General features: G+C 38.2%; 9 protein-coding genes across 9 annotated transcripts; 3 read left to right on the top strand and 6 right to left on the bottom strand.

Annotated features, from left to right (window-relative positions):
- Window positions 1–198: 198 nt before the first annotated feature.
- Window positions 199–1,920, top strand: MDM38 (ribosome-binding protein MDM38; the record flags this gene model as incomplete). Its single annotated transcript, XM_056225614.1, has 1 exon — window positions 199–1,920. The coding sequence occupies one exon, from the start codon at window positions 199–201 to the stop codon at window positions 1,918–1,920; it is 1,722 nt and encodes a 573-aa protein (XP_056079415.1).
- Window positions 1,921–2,544: 624 nt separating this feature from the next.
- YAP7 (Yap7p) lies at window positions 2,545–4,098 on the top strand (the record flags this gene model as incomplete). The annotated part of the gene is made up of 1 exon (XM_056225613.1): window positions 2,545–4,098. One exon carries the CDS (start codon window positions 2,545–2,547, stop codon window positions 4,096–4,098), a length of 1,554 nt encoding a protein of 517 aa, XP_056079414.1.
- A 165-nt stretch (window positions 4,099–4,263) lies between these two features.
- Window positions 4,264–5,706, bottom strand: GAS5 (1,3-beta-glucanosyltransferase; the record flags this gene model as incomplete). The annotated part of the gene is made up of 1 exon (XM_056225612.1): window positions 4,264–5,706. The coding sequence occupies one exon, from the start codon at window positions 5,704–5,706 to the stop codon at window positions 4,264–4,266; it is 1,443 nt and encodes a 480-aa protein (XP_056079413.1).
- Window positions 5,707–6,270: 564 nt separating this feature from the next.
- SIL1 (Sil1p) lies at window positions 6,271–7,626 on the top strand (the record flags this gene model as incomplete). The annotated part of the gene is made up of 1 exon (XM_056225611.1): window positions 6,271–7,626. One exon carries the CDS (start codon window positions 6,271–6,273, stop codon window positions 7,624–7,626), a length of 1,356 nt encoding a protein of 451 aa, XP_056079412.1.
- An 89-nt stretch (window positions 7,627–7,715) lies between these two features.
- OPI10 (Opi10p) lies at window positions 7,716–8,480 on the bottom strand (the record flags this gene model as incomplete). Its single annotated transcript, XM_056225610.1, has 1 exon — window positions 7,716–8,480. The coding sequence occupies one exon, from the start codon at window positions 8,478–8,480 to the stop codon at window positions 7,716–7,718; it is 765 nt and encodes a 254-aa protein (XP_056079411.1).
- Window positions 8,481–8,779: 299 nt separating this feature from the next.
- On the bottom strand, window positions 8,780–10,387 carry MSE1 (glutamate--tRNA ligase MSE1; the record flags this gene model as incomplete). Its single annotated transcript, XM_056225609.1, has 1 exon — window positions 8,780–10,387. The coding sequence occupies one exon, from the start codon at window positions 10,385–10,387 to the stop codon at window positions 8,780–8,782; it is 1,608 nt and encodes a 535-aa protein (XP_056079410.1).
- Window positions 10,388–10,657: 270 nt separating this feature from the next.
- SMC5 (DNA repair ATPase SMC5) lies at window positions 10,658–13,939 on the bottom strand (the record flags this gene model as incomplete). Its single annotated transcript, XM_056225607.1, has 1 exon — window positions 10,658–13,939. The coding sequence occupies one exon, from the start codon at window positions 13,937–13,939 to the stop codon at window positions 10,658–10,660; it is 3,282 nt and encodes a 1,093-aa protein (XP_056079409.1).
- An 881-nt stretch (window positions 13,940–14,820) lies between these two features.
- SMKI15G1270 (uncharacterized protein) lies at window positions 14,821–17,106 on the bottom strand (the record flags this gene model as incomplete). The annotated part of the gene is made up of 1 exon (XM_056225606.1): window positions 14,821–17,106. The coding sequence occupies one exon, from the start codon at window positions 17,104–17,106 to the stop codon at window positions 14,821–14,823; it is 2,286 nt and encodes a 761-aa protein (XP_056079408.1).
- A 680-nt stretch (window positions 17,107–17,786) lies between these two features.
- On the bottom strand, window positions 17,787–18,551 carry PRE6 (proteasome core particle subunit alpha 4; the record flags this gene model as incomplete). The annotated part of the gene is made up of 1 exon (XM_056225605.1): window positions 17,787–18,551. The coding sequence occupies one exon, from the start codon at window positions 18,549–18,551 to the stop codon at window positions 17,787–17,789; it is 765 nt and encodes a 254-aa protein (XP_056079407.1).
- Between the last annotated feature and the right edge of the window lie 222 nt (window positions 18,552–18,773).

The following is an 18,773-nucleotide window of genomic DNA, read 5'->3' as shown; positions in this document are numbered from 1 at the left end:
ACCACTAGTTTGAAGCGCATTGAAACAATCAATGATATTACCCTCAAAGGCCCCGTCATGGGCGATAATCCCGCGGTGAAAAATTATTCGTTGAATCATCTCCAAATAAATGGATCAATCATTGCCAGCGATTAACAGATCAGCGAATTCGAGCCTGCACATCACATACGCTATCTTTATCACTACAGGTAATAAACAATGTTGAATTTTGCATCGAGAGCGTCATGCGTGGCAAGACGTCAAGCAAGCTTGCACCTTCTTAAAAATCAGGGTCCTCGATTGATAGCTTCCACTACTCCCCTATACCATTGGTCTCTGGGGGCTCAGGCACTAAAGCCCTATCATTCTTCATCCTTGAGATTTTACTCTGCTGAAAAGTCAAAGAATGTTTCCAAGCCTGCAACTCAGACACCTACTGATGCTCCCGTCAAACCTAAGGAGACGCTTATGGTAAAAGTGAAACATGCTTTGAAGCATTACGTTAATGGCACAAAGCTTTTGGGTTATGAGATAAAGGTCTCCACGAAGCTTTTAATCAAATTTGCCCAAGGTTACGAATTATCTAGAAGGGAAAGAAACCAGTTGAGAAGAACAATGGGCGATGTATTTAGGTTGATTCCCTTTTCAGCGTTCCTTATCATCCCATTTGCCGAATTATTTTTGCCCTTCGCATTGAAACTCTTTCCCAATTTACTACCCTCCACTTACGAGTCGGGGAAGGATAAACAAGCCAAGAGAAACAAGCTGATCGAGATCAGAAAAAAGACCTCCGAATTTCTGCACGAAACTTTGGAGGAATCCAATTTAATCACTTACAATACTATCGAAAATGCAGAGAAAAAGCAAAAATTCTTGAACTTTTTCCAAAAACTTTACTCTGCAAAGGAAGGTAAGATTATGAGTTTCCAACATGATGAGATAAGTGCCATTGCTCAAATGTTCAAAAATGATACCGTTTTGGATAATTTATCAAGGCCACAATTGGCAGCAATGTCGAAATTCATGTCGTTAAGACCATTTGGTAACGATAACATGCTTCGTTATCAAATTCGTTCCAAACTGAAAGATATAATGAATGACGACAAAACCATCGATTACGAAGGCGTTGGAAGTTTGTCGCAAGAAGAACTGTATCAAGCTTGTGTATCTCGTGGTATGAAGGCGTATGGTGTGTCCAAGGAAGATTTGGTCGATAATCTGAAAGTTTGGCTGGAATTGAGGTTGAGACAAAAAATTCCATCTGTCCTAATGGTTTTGAGTTCCACATTCACTTTTGGAGGGCTTCCAAAGGAAAACTATTCAAAAGCTTTTTCGCCTCTGGCTGAAAAAAAGGAAACAAAAAGCAAATATGACGATCTACTGGATCTGTACTACGATGGTATATTACAAGTGCTAAGTTCGATTCCAGATCCTGTTTACAACGTAGCAAAATTAGATGTATCTGAATCTAAATCTTCCGCTGCAGAAACAGAAGCTGAAAAGCAAGCCGCTGAAAAGAAGGCAAAGGTGGAAGCAAAACCAGAGGAATCCGCTATACCGAAGGAGGAAGCTGTCGCAAAAGATTCTACCATAGCAGCCACTGCATCTGTGGCTGCTCCTAAACTAGTCGTGGTTAATGAAAAGCCAAAAACAGCAAAAATAGAAACAAAACCTGAAGAAAAGGAGGACACCGCTACTGCCGATTCTGCAGAAACCTCAGAAGCGGGTGAAAAGAAGACGTCTGATGACAATGAGTTCAAATTAAACGTCCTGAAGGAACAGGAACAACTGATTAAAAAGGAAGAAGAGGAAGCCAAACAAAGAGCTTCAAGGGAGCACGTTCCTGATGATATCAATCTAGATGAAGAGGAAGAGGCTAAAACGGTACCACCTATTCCAGCCGATCAAGCTGCGAAAACATCTGTCGTTAAGAAAGATTAATATCAAATGAAGGCCTCAATCAGAAGAAAAAGAACATCACGATACCCTCACCGATTCGATTGGTTCTCTCTTCTTTGATTATGACGTCAAAAAATTCAAGAAAAACGTCCACAACAAAAAAAATCTGCAAACCTTCAAAACTAAATTATTATGCATGTATATAATAAATAATCAATCCAAATTACCACCTTTTTTTTTAATATACCAAAACTAGTTATCTTTTTGGTGAAAGCCACGGGGAGTCTTTTCACTGATGACTCCTTAATCAGCACCTAATGAGCTAAATTATCATATATCGGCGATTTTTTTCATCGGCTATGCACGCATAAAGCTGCTCGAGAAAAACAAGTACTATATGGAGAAAGCAAAAAGCACACAGGAAAGGAAAGTCACTCCCTCCATCACTGTAGAAAGCAAGTGCGATTTCCACTCGTGCTCCAATTTGTGCACAACTTCATAAGAGGCTTGAAATTCACTCAAAACAATTCTTATAGGTCTTTTACCTTCTATTTTAACATTGCTCCGTTCCATTTGTCGAGTCGTTATCAAGTAAAGAGTAGATCATCGGTTGGAGGAAATTTTAGTGTGCATATTTTTATCACTTCCGAACGCTTTCAATGGATCATGGGTCAACGAAAATCCTTAGTAGCAGTCAGCGTAAAACCTAAATGCTTCAAATTGGAGCCTAGACGGGAATCATCGTCCTCGACGTCCTTATCTCCATCTTCACCAAATGTACATATAAACACATCAGGAATACCAGCTATTAAGTTATCTAAGAATTGGGAGTTGCCACAGCGGCTAAAACCGGGTCGCAAACCGAAGTTCAAAAGGGCAGATGTATCAGCTAACAATAATCCGACATCTAAGGTAAAGAAGGTTTCAATATCCAATCAGAAAGACCAAATGACTACAAGAGAGTATGGAAACGAAGATATAAAAGATTCTTTGGGAAAATTTGACGACGAAGGAAATGCAAGTGGTGAAGAAAATGGTGTCGATAGCGTAGAGAAGCGAAGGAGGCAAAATAGAGATGCCCAAAGAGCCTATAGAGAACGTAGAACAACAAGAATTCAAGTACTGGAAGAAAAGGTGGAGATGCTACATAACCTGGTTGATGATTGGCAAAAAAAATATAAACGGCTAGAATGTGAATTTTCCGAGACAAAGGAAAAGTTGCATGAATCACTGGCATTGAACAACGAGCTACGAAAGAATTTGCAATTGATTGTCCCTACTTCATTCCAACAACAGTCGCACAACCTGCCAGATAATTCTGTTTCGATGATGGAAATGGTAGAAAACTTCAAACCAATGGGCGCTGTCAATCTGAAGAAAAGGAAAGCTGAGAGAGCTTTACTAACATCTCATATGTCTGCGATATTAACGGATCAATCTTTATCTGAGATTGATATAGCTAACGATTATCAATATTCAAACAACAGGCAGTTCAGTTCGAGGAATTCATCTCTGGATGACCCTATAAATTCGCCTATTTCATCATGTAGCAGCAGTCACAATGCATATGTGGGAAGTGGCAACAAAAAAAGTAAGTGTTGTGGGAATAAGGATCATATGAAACTAGCAATATGCTGCAACCAAAAGAACAGTATCACGTCACCTTTGGTCCCCGGATGTTGTTCAAGTAAGAAAATAGAATCAGATGGTAATAAGTTGATATCAAAATGTTGTGAGGACAAAGAAAAAATTGATGACAGCGAAAATAAACCCATCACCAAAGAGGATGGATCATGGATACCTGGGAGCTGTAAACAATGTAGGTCGGACCCCCAGAGTAGGAGTTTCTGCCAATCACTTTCAAATGGACGTAGTTCAGGCTCTTTCTCTTCCAACAGTGGATTGTCGACTGATCTGGACGAACAACAAACTGATGTTAGGTATAGTTCAATTAAACTGCCGGAAATAAGTTCTTCCAGGAGTGCACAATCTAATCTAGCATCTGATACAAAGAAGTACCTACCGATTAGTTGCACTTATCAAAAAATCCGTGAACATATGCAAAAAAATAAAAGCGTACAAGAACAAGTCAATACCGAAGGTTCGGTCTCATCAGTGTTAGCGAACATTGCATCTGGGTTAAATGTTCGTGGACAGAAAGTGGAGTTGCAAAGCATCAAGGATGCGTTACACAAGATGGATAAGAACGTTCTGGAATGAAGTCTTGAAATAGAAAAGTGAAAGCTTAATAGCGCATATAGCTATATATATATATATGAAGTTTTATAATAGTATTATTAATTATGTTTTTCTATTTTCGGAACTTTCAAAGTAAGCAGCATTTACCGCCAGTTGAATACCGTTTCGTAAGCACGGGTCAATAACTCATAAAATTAAATTATAAAGTTCAGCAAAGGCACGGAAAACTAATGGGATCTTGGTGACTCCAGCAGCGCCCTTTGATTTTGAGGACGATTGACTGGATGAAGTGGCAGATGCGGCGGATTTTACCAAGCTAGTTTCACTTATGGAAGCCGAAGAGGAAGAAGAGGAAGAGGAGGATACCTTGGAAGTCGAAGATGATGATTCCGAGGATGAAGAAACAGAAGAAGAAGAAGAAGTGTCTTCGTCGTCCTCGTCATCATCCTTAGAATCACAACTTTGTTGTGTGGCAATGCCAGTTCCCATTGGGGAACCTGCTCCAGATTTGAAATAGACTGAGGCAGCACTTGGCATTTCTGGTAAAGTATTGTTAGCTTCCCAAACATTTTTTTCATATTCTGGACATGTAGAATAGTTGTAGGAAGTACTGTAACCACCATCACCTCGTGGGTCAGATACTTTACCGTATTCGTTTTTCAAGTTTTCAAAATCCGTCAACTTAGTGACTTTGTCACCATTAATTTGAACCAACCCATAATTGTTAGTTTCGTTGGAATATTCGTAGACTAACCCGCCAGAGAACACAGAAGACATTTGAGTAGAGTAGATAGCTTCAATTTCCGTGAATGGACGGGAACTTTTGACCTGGTTGCAACCAAATTCACTCAAGAAAACAGGGACAGAGTAATCTTCATATAACTTCATCTTGAGGGCATAACCTGATACTACCAATGAAGATTCACCACACCAAGAATAATCATTAACACCAAACATATCAATCCTAGCATCAGCATCATCACCACAGTTGAAATATTCGGCGGCCAATTGTCTGTTACCGACAATATCAGCAGCTGAATAACCTACCGGAATTTGTCTGTATTTCCTAGCCTTAATGTATTTCTTCATATCTCTGACTACAGCCTTGACATAGGTGGCAGTATTAGTGGTATTAACGCTATTAATCACTTCATTACCAGCAAAGAACCCGAGAACATTACTATAGTCAGCAAAGGCATCGATTGTGGCAAACACATTTTGTAAGTAGTCAGAGTTGTAGGAGCAAGCTGGATCGAAACGGGAAATAGCACTAGTGGGAGTGTTAACATCTAAAATCAAGTAGATACCATTGTCCTGCAATAAATTCATACAATGGGTGTGGTCTTGTGAGTTATCTACGGTATAAACTCTGATCGTATTTATTCCTAGATCTTTCAGAACGGGGACGTCTCTATCGCAGATAGAAGCATCAGCTAAGGGATCAGTTAAGTTAGAAGAACCACCGGGCTGATAGTCAACACCACGAATATAAAATCTTTGTCCTGACTCGGAATTAAAAAAAGCATTACCCTTGACTGTAATGGAGGGTGTAGAGCTGTTGCTGCTGCTAGCAGCCTGAGCCAAACCAGCACTCAAAACGAAGGCACTTACAAGAGAACGTAGTTGCATGGCCAATTAGAGCTCTATTTGAATAACGAGTGGTATAATATGCTTGTTCTAGGTGAACGTTTACTGCTTTGTATGAAATGCAGCGCTGTCAGCAGATCAGTTCAGGGACCTGCCTATTTATAGTATAAACAAAAATAAAAAGTGAAAAATCCTCTGCGGAGTTTTTTTTTCTCGAGGAATTATGAACAAAAGAAAGCAAAGATAATGAAGATGATAAGAAAGAAAAACAACAGAAAAAGAACTGTAATGGGAGGTATGGAAAGAGACCGGCATGCTGCCACTCAAGAGGAGGCGGTATTAAGTTTGCCCACAGAAGTTCCGTTACATAGATGCATAGTTAATTTTTCTTCTTATATACACAACAGCCTAGCAATCGCAGCAAGAATGTAATGAAGGGTATATGTGCAGGTTTGAAATATAACCGTAGTTCACAATATCAGTAGCAGTTGAGGTGTGCTAGACGTTAGAAGTAGCGTCGGCAGATCCAAGTTAAAGATAGAATTGGGTTTCGGGTAACGGAATGTAGTGATTAAGAAAGACTAAACTGCGTGAAAAGGCCACGTAATGAGGGAGCACGCCTTGACGCTTATAATCGACCAGTTTTCGAATAGTTGTAAGTCTAAGATATTAAATCACGTCCAGGAACACAAGACTAGTATGGTTCGAATTCTGCCCGTAATTTTAAGTGCCTTATCTTTGCGACCAGTGATCTGTGCAGTATCCCCTTCACCTCTAAACTCAGAGACATCTCGAAACGAAGTTATGCCTGCAGAGGATATCGGAGACCCAGAAATTCCAAGCAGCTCGATCTGTGTTGATGGCAATTGCTATCCGAAGATATTTGTGCCTGCACACGATTGGAAGCCCATACTACCAGGCCAGGATCTTCCTGGTGGCTTAAGCATAAGAATCAATATGGAAACTGGTTTAAAAGAGGCAAGAATAAATGATGAAGATATTAGCAATAGCAGTAGTAATGAGTTGGTTGTTTCCTTGGAAGATGTAGAACCATCGATTGATGACTATGAGTTCTCTAACGATTTCCAAGAGATTAGAGGCATCATTGATTCTCACTCAACCTTATCTCCACACAATGTTACTATACTGGAGGATAAGTTTGACAAAGTGATGGAATTTGCGCATGATTACAAGCATGGTTACAAAATCATTGTCCATGAATTTGCCCTTTTGACCAACGTTAGTTTTAATGAAAATCTACCATTGACGTTAAGGGAGTTAAGTACCAGAGTCATTACAAGCTGTGTAAGAAATAATCCTCCTGTCGTCGAATTCATTAATGAGAATTTTGCAAGTTTCAAAAGCAAAATAATGATCGCTTTGTCAAACCTGAATGATTCTAATCACAAATCCTCTAATATCTTGATGAAAAGATACCTATCCATTTTGAACGAATTACCTCTAACGTCCCAAGAATTTTCCATATATTCTCCGGCGGTTTTACAAAATATATATGAACAAAACAAAAATGACAAACAGTTGCAAATAAAGGTATTGGAGCTGATCAGCAAAATTTTCAAGGCTGGTATACACGAAAATGAGGATACAAATCTAGTTTTGTACAAAAGGAATGCTGAAAACTGGTCTTCAAATTTGCAAGAATGGGCGGATGAGTTCCAGAAAATGATCCAAAACAAAAGTATAGACGAACTACATACAAGGACTTTCTTTGACACCCTGTACAACCTGAAAAAAATTTACAAGAACGATATGACCATTAATAGAGGGTTTTTGAATTGGTTAGCGCAACAATGTGATGAAAGGCAATCTCATTTGGACAACGGGCTACGAGAGAGAGACATTGAACAAGATTCATTCGACAAGAAACTTATCGACAGTAGACACTTAATTTTTGGTAACCCAATGGCCCACAGAATCAAGAATTTCAATGATGAGCTATGACTCACCATTATTGCATATATATATATTTTAATATCAGTATTTTTTAGACCGAAATTTTTGTAAATTTAGGTAAAGTTATGTAATTGCGCCTAATTTTTAGTTACTTCATCCAAAAACGTCCCGTCATTAGCCAGTCTATTCCTAAATTTGTCCCACCATGTATCAAACCTTTTAATGGGCACATTTCCCTGAGCATCTAAGAACCCAGATAAATAATTATATGCATGTTGAACGATTTTTGCGGCCAACTCTTGTGTCAAGGACGGGTATACTTGTGCTAACTGCCCCGCGGTGGTAATATTTCTAACTATCCCTAAATTAGGTCTTGATAACACCAATGAGTTATTCTTTTGTGCTTCCGCATTCATACTGGCTTTCCATTCTTCAAGTTTCATCATTCCTTGCTCTCTAGGCTCAATGGAGATACCAATAATCAGTTCCGATATATTATTATTATTATTATTATTATTATTATTATTATTACTACCATTTCCATCAGTAAACGGATCAGTGGCACCGGAACCGTCATCTACATCCATGTCTATCTCACCCAATCCATCCCTCGCGTCTCCGGTATCTTTTCTGGAACTGGGTATCTGTACCTTAAATATCGCACTAGGCTTCTCACCACTCAAGTAACCAAACAATTTAAACTCTTCTTGAGGACTTAGTTTGAAATAAACCGTAGCTATGTAATCCTGAGGGAAGGTGACATTGGGCAATATAAACAGCGTTATATGGGAATATAACTTAGGTTTTGTTCGAGAAAGGACAATTGTATGCTGTAAGCCATTCGAATTGGGAACTTCTACTGACAGTTGTAATGGATTTCCTGAAGCAATTGCAGCGAACATAACTTTATTTACCTTTACTCAAAAACTTTTTATTAATATTAGAATCTATCAAACTGCTTGTTTTCGTGTTTATCATTCAAAGATCCCTAAATGATATGTTTCGAATCGAACGTAAATCCCTCCTTTTATCCTTAAATTTCGCTTCAAATATCCAGTTCCTTTATATCTCTTCCAGAACGTTCGGTCGGCTTCTTTCAAGAAAATTCAATTTAACTATAGTACAAAGTAATCTTAAACAATAGTTTTTAACTAGAATGTATATATGACGTATTTACATGACTCTATTGCATCTCGAATTACTATTTTACCTTTCTCAAAAATTCTAAACCTTCGGATAGTCTTTTGTTAGTCTCCTTAATGCCCAGGATATCAATCATGGCTGCTATTTTGGCGCCTGAATGACATCCCGCAAGAGCAAATCTTATTGACTGGTATGTATCTTTTCTAGAGAAACCATGCTCATAATGCATTGTATCGATCATTGATTCAACATCTTGAATAGTAGCCTCTTCTTGCAATTTTCCGAACTTTTTTATCAAACTAGCAATGTAGCGGCTTTCATGCTTGCTTAAAAATTTAGTGACAGCATCATTATCATCGTACTTGGGCTTTTCAAAAAAATAATAAAACTCATCATGAAAATCTCCAATTTTAGTCAGACAACTACCACAGTTCAGTAGAATTTTTGCGACTTTTTCACGATTTACGGTAGAATTGTCGTATATGGACTCTAAAGACGGCATGATCTCGTCAACAAGTTCCTTCAACATTAAAGGATTGGATATTCTTTTCTGCAGAAAATGCTTATTGAAAAACCACAATTTTTTATCATCAACTTTGGCATTTCCCTTCGTCAATCCATTCAAATTGAAAAGATTCTCTAATTCCTCCATCGAAAAGCACTCGTGCCTTTTCGAAGCCAAATCTCTTGGAGGAGACCAACCAAATAATGCACAAAAGTTAATCAAAGCCTCCGGCAAGACTCCCTGCTTTTTCAAACTTGAGATAGACATATCACCTTTTCTTTTACTCAATTTCTTATCACCAACAGTTGTTAGCAAGGGAATGTGGATGAACTTTGGGCAAACCCATCCAAAAGCATTATATAACGCGATATGCTTAGGTGTAGATGGCAGCCATTCCTCACCTCTTATCACATGTGTTATCCCCATCAAATGGTCATCTACAACGTTTGCTAGGTGATAGGTTGGCAATTTGTCAGACTTGACGAGGATAAGGTCATCATACCGTTTGTCATTAAAGTTTACTTGTGGTTGGAGATTAACTTCTCCATGTAAAAGATCAGTAAATACTGGATACTGTTCGGGCGATTTAAACCGCACAGTGAAGGGTATACCTTGAGTTAGGTTGGAGTTTATTTCTTCTTCCTTCAAATGCGCACAGCATCGATCATAGCTTGCCATTGAAGGAGGTTTCAGTTCCATTGCTGAGTGTCTTAAATCATTCAATCGCTCCTTCGAACAGAAACATCTATATGCCATCCCAGAAGATAATAGTATTTTCACGTACTTGTCATATACCAGTTTTCTTTCGCTCTGCCTTACAACTGTTTCATCGTACTCTATTTTGCACCAGTTTAAAACATCATAGATATCCTTTTCTGCTCCAGGTACTAACCTCTTTTGATCTGTATCTTCCAAACGAAGTAAAAATTGTCCATTGGTATTTCTTGCTAGTAAATAATTATAAAGTGCTGTTCTCAGCGATCCCAAGTGTAAAAGTCCGGTCGGAGAAGGTGCAAATCTGGTTCTGACAGGTAGAGAAGGATGTATGTCCTTTTTAATTCTCTTAGATAGAAGGGATTTTTTTAGTGGGGATAGGCCCACGCCCTTCGTTAGTTGAGAAGATGAACAATAAGAACGTGTCGGTATCCTCGACAGAATCATATCCTTTCTACAGGCTACTTTCGCGTGAATCTATATATTTGTCAGCAATCAGCCTACTTGTTTTTAGTGCTTTTTGATGAAGAGCTTAAAATTATTCATTATTACTTTTCCTAAACGCGCTCCATTTGAATATAATGTATATTAAGAGCTTTATGTTCATGAGGTAAAACTGCTGCAGCTATTAGTCATTTTAGTTATACTACGACAAGCGTCTAATTATCAAACACATTTACATATATATATATATATTTAAATGTAGAAACAAAAAGGTTAATCAAACGAGTAATTAGATGTTTCGCCGAAATGTATCATTCTCGGATCTTCAGAAGGGTTTGGAATCCAAGAACCGGCCATGACACAGTGTATTCGCATCTTCTCATGATAATGCAAGCCAGTCAATAACTTTGGAGTAATTAAGAAATACTGAGAAGTATTTTCAGCACACGCGTTCTCTACCATGGCTTTGTGGACAATCCTTTCATTTCTAGAATCCATACCTTGGTTGATTTCGTCCACTACTCTGAATGGTGCAGAGGTAAACTCTTGCAAAGCAATCATGTAAAGAACTGTAGAAACAGCTCTTTCACCACCTGACTGCGTGTGGGAATCCAATTTCTTTAATGGTGCATTGTCTCTGAATTTAACCATGATCTCAATCTTCCATTCAGAATAGTCCTTTGGCTTTTCCAGGCGCACTGCACCAGCACTCCCGACATTATTAAATAAACGTGCAAACCTTGTAGAAATTTTTGCTACTATATCATCCAACTTAGGTTCCAAAACGGCATGGTTTTCTTTCAATTTTGCTCTAATGATCTCTAACTCTTTAGTTTGCCGAGGAACCGTCTGTTCCAACTCTCTCAACTCGGTTGTCACTTGATCCAGAATTGTTACTGCAGATTCGTCGTGATTCACCATAGCTATCTCCGATTCTAATTTATCAAGCACATCTTGAACGAACGACAGATTGAAATTCCCGTCCTTCTCATATTTTTCTGCTACTTCATTCAGTTTTTCCTTCGTATCTTCGTCATAACATCTGATTTCTTGCATCCAGGATTGAAATTCAGGAGTGTCCCTCATTTCCTTTACGAATCTTTTCTTATCCTCATATTGACGCTTTAAATCAGCCTCTCTTTCATTAAAAAATCCGATCACATCATTCATAGAAACATCCATATTATGGGCTTCAAAATGAAGAATTTGGGAACTCATCAATTCTTTTTGACAATTCTTTAAACTATTCATCGAGGAGACCATTTTCGACAGTAGATGTGTTTGATTGAGTAATAATCGCTGAATCTGGTCATCGATATCCTTGATCTTTTGTGATACATCCTTCCTGGCTTCACGTTTTAGTTGATCCAATTTCTCTTCCAGAGTTTCTATTGTGCTTTTCCTCATCGTATATTTTTTACGAGCCTCATTTAGTTGATGAGCTTTTTTATTGATGTCATCGTTTCTCGAAGCTAATTCAGATAATTCTTGTCTATAAGCACTCTTCTGGGTTGACAATACGTCTAATGTGGATTTTCGATTACTGTATTCATTTTTGAGGTCACTAATTTCATTCTCAATTCTGATTTTCTGTTCATTTGACATAATTGACCCCTGGTAGAAATTTGTTTGTTTTATATTAACATCAGTAGGAAAAACCTGCCTAGTACCATATGCAGATTGCTTTATATCAACTAGTCTGTTTCCATGAATAATCCTTTTAAAGAGAACTTTTCCATTTGATGTTGGTGTAATCAATTTCTTAATCTGGGCAGGCGTCAATTCCCTTCTGGATACAGGTATAGTATGTATTTTGTTAACTTGACAAAGCATTTTCATAACCTTCTTGTCGCCAGTAATGAAGTCAGACAAATAACCTTCAAACCCCAAATCCTTCACTGCTTCTATGGGCACAGGAGGTTTGATGTCAATATCGGATAATTCTCTCAAATTAACTTTGAATTTTTCAAGAATCGAATTTGCAAATAACCTGTAAGAATCAGAGTCAACAACAGTTAAAGCCTTACTTGTATTATAATCCACGCATTGAGCTAGATATGCAGCAAACTGAGGGTTGATGGCAGACACTGTCATTATAGGTGGTTCAAGAATTTTTCCTTTCATTTCTGCATCATTTCTGATCATCCACACAGCATCACGAACCTCCTTTAAATCCTGGTCTTGGTTTAAAATACCAATTTTATCAGTTGTAGTAAGGGATTTGGTCTTGCCTTCCGCTTGCCTCTGTATGCCCCTCATTTCATGATTAATGGCATTAGCTTTCGCGTCAATTTCGGAAATGAGATCTCGAATTCCCCCTTCTTTACTGATAATATCTTTCCTCGTAATGTCTATATCTTCGAATACGCTGTTTTCAGGTAGATAAGTCTGCCCCAATATTTCCTGGTTCCTTAGTAAATCTTCCTTTGTACTGATAATGTTAGCCTGTAATTTCTTAGTTCTACCCCTGTAATATTCATTCTGGCTTTTCTTTTTGATGACATCATCCCTAATAGTATTTAGTTTTTCGAAAATCTCGTTAACCTTTTCTTTTGCTTTCAAAAAATCGTGGTTTTTCATGGAACACTTTTCTGTTAGTTCTTCGACCCGGTTTTCTAATGTTTTCTTTGTATGTGCAAATGGTTTCTTGTCCTTTAATATAGCTCTCAGGTTAGCTTTCGCTCGTTCATACTCTTCTTTATAAACGTTTAGCTTTTCCTTGTGATCTTTCACCTTCACATAAGGTAATAATCGAGAGTGCAACTCAATTTCACCTTTTTTCTTTTGAAAATCTCGAAGAGATTCTACTGATTTCCGCAATTTATCGCTCTCTTGCCTCAAATGGAGAATTTTAGATTTTTTTACGTCAAGATCTTTTTGCAAGCACTGCTCATTTCCTTGAAGTTCCCTTAGTTCATCCAACACATCCAAAAGACTTGAATCGATTGACCTTATAGTTTCCACTAACAGTTTAACTGACTTCAAGCGGGCAAATTCTTCAACACGCTCCTGAGATAAGAATTGACAAAGATTATCCAGCTGAATGTTTAGCTGAGCAACCAATGCTTTAACCACGCTTTCAGATACCTCACAGTCGTTTATTAGGTAATCTGACCTCCTCTTAGACCTAGTAATGATTCTAGTAATTTTTATTGTTTCATCATGTGCGTTTACATTTTCGATATCATTAACCTTTGGTGAATTTTTCAAAGTAATTTCAATTCTTGAAACATCCTGACCATTTTTGATAAAATCTTCCACTCTCTTACTTCTCCCAATGTATTCTGGCTTACCAGCTAGTCCTAAACACACAGCGCACACAAAAGTAGATTTTCCGGATCCGTTAGGTCCAATGATCATATTTAAAGACGGTGAAAGATTGAATTCGGTCAAGGTGTAAGTTACAAAATCTTGCAAACGGACACTAATAACGCTTCCAGGTTGGAAGGAAGACAAGTCAGTTCCGGCGATTCTTACTCTTTTAGATCTTGGTTCTGTATCCCCTCCATGGCGAGTCCTTTCAACATACCTGCCTAAATCTATTAGACTTGTCATACCAGGGCTAAAGTTTTTTATAAACTACGGTCTTCTCTTTGATGTATTTGTATTAGATTCACACATGCTTATGAATTACCTATATTGCCATCCTGACAGTGAATGAAAAAAGTAAATGGAACGCGAAAGTTAACATTATCAGACAGCTCAATCGTCCTGAACGACTTAGAAAGTCAACAAGATCAGTGAAGTGGACCTATTGATAGAGCCAGTGTAAACGAAACATTATTCACAAATGAGAGTACTTACATCTATAAGATAGAGAAAACAAGAATTATGAGTACGTTGCAAGCAGAAAAATGATATAAAAAAAAAACTTCTTACATTAGTATCAGTGTAGCGGTTCTGTAAAGGTTAATCTTGTTTGTTTCAGTCATGAAAATTCTGTTACATTTTGCTACCTCTTTCATCATTCTAATGTAAGTCCTCTTTTTATCTCAAATGTTGGAAGGATGCTAATTAAACTCAGCACGACACATGTCATGAAGAGTAATTAAAGATCGCACTTCTACTGGAGTTCGACAAACAAATATTGTGGCCATCTTTCTAATCGATATTCCCGCTTGTTTATATTTCCTTTTGTATATTGAGAGCAGAAAGAAGGGAAACAGTACTTTATTATTTTTTATTTTCCCGCTTTTTAAAGTAGAAGAAGAAAGAAATGCGGCTCGATAATCTGTGCAGAAAAAAAAGCTAGGGCTTCTCTTCTCAATGAAACGATTTAAAAATTGTGTTGAAATGCAATGATAACTTTTTATAGGGGACGTAACTAACTACGTAATGTTGAATAGATAGCATACAGTACATGCATGTGTGCCCATTCTATATACGCTCATACTTGTATATGGTTTCTTGTTATATATAGCTAAGACTGATCTTCTTTATGGGCTATTCAACTTTCCGCGGTAAAATCGGACATAGTCAGACCATATCTTGTTCATGGAAATTCGCTTCTTTTTCAAGTGCTGCAGATCCTTGTCACTGCACCATGTACAAGATGCAAATCTCTTTTCCAAAATGGCATATCTTTCATCTTCCTTACGTTGTTGTTCAGTCAGAATTCCCACATATTCTTTGGCATCGAGTTTTAAGCCTTCTTTGTTTTTTAAATTGTTAATGCATAATCCGATGGTAGATTGTGTTTGTAAAGATGAACGATTGATACGATGCGCATCCTCTGTAACAGAGAGCACTGGAACAAAATTGTTTAACGCTTCTCTATCTAAATATATCTCACTTTCCCTTGTTTGCAGTTCAGGTAGAAAATTTTTCTTACTTAAATTTTTAGACAAAATTTTTCTACTTGCTGATCTTTTGGGAAGAATAGTTTGGGATTCTTCATGTGAGGAAGTAATGAAGTCTGTAGATGACTGTGGGAAGGATGTGGATGTTCTGTTGACTGTGCTCACGCTGTCTATTGAAACTCGATTTTTTTCTTTAGAACATGGCGTTATTGGATTACTTCTCACTGTTGCTAAAGAGGACAAAGGTGATGCTGTAGGGCACACAGTAGCTATGGACTTGGGCGATGAAGTGAGAGCCTCCTTACTACTATTAGTATCGCTCAATATTCTTGTGAAACCTCTTCTGATTTTAGAACCCAGGGACGTTTTTCTATAGACGTGTTCGACATTATTTGAAGTGGAACGTAAGGCGTCCTCGGTAGCCCCATTGCTGTTCACGAACTTGGGATCTGAATCCGGACGCACATGAAACTTTGAACATGATAATTGTCTCCTAGATTGTTTATTTTCAATGTTCGAAGATCGTCGAATTAATAAAGGATGTTGTGCATCTTTTAGTTCCGATTCAATTGTTTGAAATGCAGACGAAGTAGGAGTATTTGTTCTGGTTAGGCTGTAGCCATTCTTGACAGACGTCTTTCTCAATAGCGCACTAGAGGCTCTTCTCAAAAAAGGCATTCTCTTCCCTTCACCTGTTAGTGCAGATTCAGATTGAAATGTTACTGGCATTTGTGAGCTTGGTACCAGTGTAGGTGCATTACTAATGTGCGAACCAATGTTTTTTTCAATTAATACTGCCTTAGCGTATTGACTCGACGATTGGGTGCTCAACGGTGGCAATTTTTGGAGACGTTCTTCAAAAGTTACTGTAGTTTTCCTACTTCTGTTACTCTTTCTTGATAAATTTCTTTCTATAGAACTATTGTTTTGAGGCAATCCTGAGATAATGGTACCTCTCAATGTAGATGCTAGTGTACTGGAATTGGACCTACTTCTTTCCCTCGAGGGCACATTGTTCTGTTGTTGCTCAAAAATAGAAGGTGAAACCGAGATGGGATTTATAATTTTATTGGGATCATACTGTATAGCAGCGGCACGATCGGACGTAGAGGAAGATGGAGTGGTATTTTCTTCACCTTCTCCACTTGCAGGAGATGGTAAATATGGTTTTAAAGTGGCACTGCTTATCGGAGTACTTGAAGTTCTTCCTTCAGATCCAGGTCCATTTATAATATTGGAAATATTTGAATGGCTAGTCATCTCCAAAGCTTTAGAAAGATCGAATGACGTTTGGTTGTCAAGAATAGTAGCACTTAACTGGGAATCGTCGTTTATCGAACTATTGTGACCATGTGCAACGATAGGAAATTGCTGATCTTCTCTAATAGCATCTTGGGTTGAGTTGGCTAAATTCGCTATCACATCATCTGTTTCCAGCTTTGAGGAATGACTTATGTCATCTCGTTCAAAGATAACCTCGTTGATATCAAATTGTGGTGTGATTTCCAATTCACCAGTGTGGGGCAATGGTGGCAACAAAGCCAACTCTTCTTTGCTGTTACCTTTATCGCTGAGAATGCCCATTTCCTCATGTAAATTTGGAGTTGATAAAGAAAGGTTGGTAGTAGATTTGCCTATATCGTGTAACATATTCAAGTTATCGTTCAAATCAATATTGGATGAAGACGAAGATGTAGAGGAGATCCTTCCTAAGACACGAGGGGAAGAGCGGTCTACTTGAGTAAGTTCGTCATCGTTGATCTCCTCTTCTTTAATATTCTGTAAATGCGTGGTAACCGTTGTTGAACTTGATGTGGGTGTGTCGCTCTTAGGCATTGTGGGTAGTGTGCTGCTGTTGTATACAATGGCTTTGGTGGAGCCAGAGTTTCTGAATCTGGGTGGCGAACTGTCTTGTTGTTCCATGATAACTTTTGTTAACTTTCTTTTTTTTTTAACTTTTTTTTCTTTTGTCAAAGAAAAGATCAGATACCGATTCTAAGTATATGTCAATGAAATATAACAACGTATTGAGAAATTTTTTTAAAAAAGGAAACCGGAATATCTAACTGAATATAATGAATAATAATGTTTTGATGCTGTGCGGGTATAATAGTACGATAAGCCTTTCTGACTCGTAAAATTTAGAGCGTTGTTCGATAAACCGAGCAAAGTATGGGCATATAGGCGTAGGGAAAGAAAAATGTAGATAAAAAGTACGGTATTTCAGTTTTCTTTTATTTTATAGAAACAAAAACACTGTTTGTGGATATGAGGGAGTGGAGAGAATATGTAATAAATGGTGTGTAGGTCAAATTAGGCTATTAATGTTTGTGTATTGTAAAGAGCAAAGTATGAAGCGGCAGTTCTTGAAGGCATCATTCCATTCCATTTTCGTGAGTTTTCTTGAGGAGATGCGAAACCCGAAAAACGTCAGCTCGTGAGAGATGATAGAAATTTCATTGTCGTTACGATCATGCAAGTAATTTAATATAGTTTACATTCTATTTTTACTGTTATTTAATATAGGTCTTATGCCTGAATATATATGTATATGCATACATATATAGATATATATTTTCATATACATATGTCAGTTGTCGTTCTTAATGGCTAGATTTCTTCTTTTTGTCCTGCTCTTGCTGCTCTTGCTTTTCTTGTTCAATTTGGGTGACGTACTCATTAATTTCCTCGCTAGTTAAGGCAACGATATCTGAATCTGGCTTGACAACGGTGATCTCAATATTCTTCGCACCTGTTTGAACGACCTCCAACAGGGATCTTACAGTAAGCTTAACGCAATCCTCCACGGTAGCTGGTGGTTCTTTGCGGTCGTAATTCTTCTCCAAGAACTCGCGTACCGTTTTGGAGTTTCTCCCGATAGTCTGGGCGGACCACGAGGAGTATATACCACTCGGTTCTGTCTGGTAAAGTTTGGGTTCGTCATCTCTCGGATCGAAACCGGCAATGAGCGTGGACACACCAAATGGTCTAACACCACCGGACTGCGTGTATCTCTGTTGCACACCGGCGACGTAACGTGTGAGGTACTCCACCGTCACAGGATCCTCCAACGTTAGCCTATGACTTTGGGCCTCCACTCTGGCCTTTTCGATAAGAATTCTAGAATCTGCATTCAATCCAGAAAACGACAAGACAAGATGCGAGTCGATCTTGGATACTTTGGAAGGCGTAATTCTAGTGTCTTGAAGCTTTAAGGTAGACCTTCTTTCACAGCCCAATACCACACAATTCTTACCCTTGACACCTACAGCACAGGTACCCCTCTTTACCGCCTCCAGGGCGTACTCCACTTGAAAAATGTGCCCATCTGGCGAGAAAATGGATAAAGCTCTATCGTAACCACTCATTATATATGATTATATTTATGCAACTATCCTGGCGGGCTGCTAGGCATAGAAACTTAGGTCTTGTTACTCCATATATATGGTGTCTTTTCTTTCCTTTCCGGTGGCAAAAGAATCTTCGAAAACATTTAAGAGACGCGGTTGCCCGGACGATATTTATGTCACATAGTTCTAGTTCTTGGAACTTTAACTTATTAATTGACAAGGTTGCATACCACGCTGTGA

This window comes from Saccharomyces mikatae (genome assembly GCF_947241705.1).
Source record: "Saccharomyces mikatae IFO 1815 strain IFO1815 genome assembly, chromosome: 15".
Taxonomy (NCBI): Eukaryota; Fungi; Ascomycota; class Saccharomycetes; order Saccharomycetales; family Saccharomycetaceae; genus Saccharomyces; species Saccharomyces mikatae.
The sequence above is the reverse complement of the archived record's forward strand: the minus strand, read 5'-3'. Positions and strand labels throughout refer to the sequence as shown.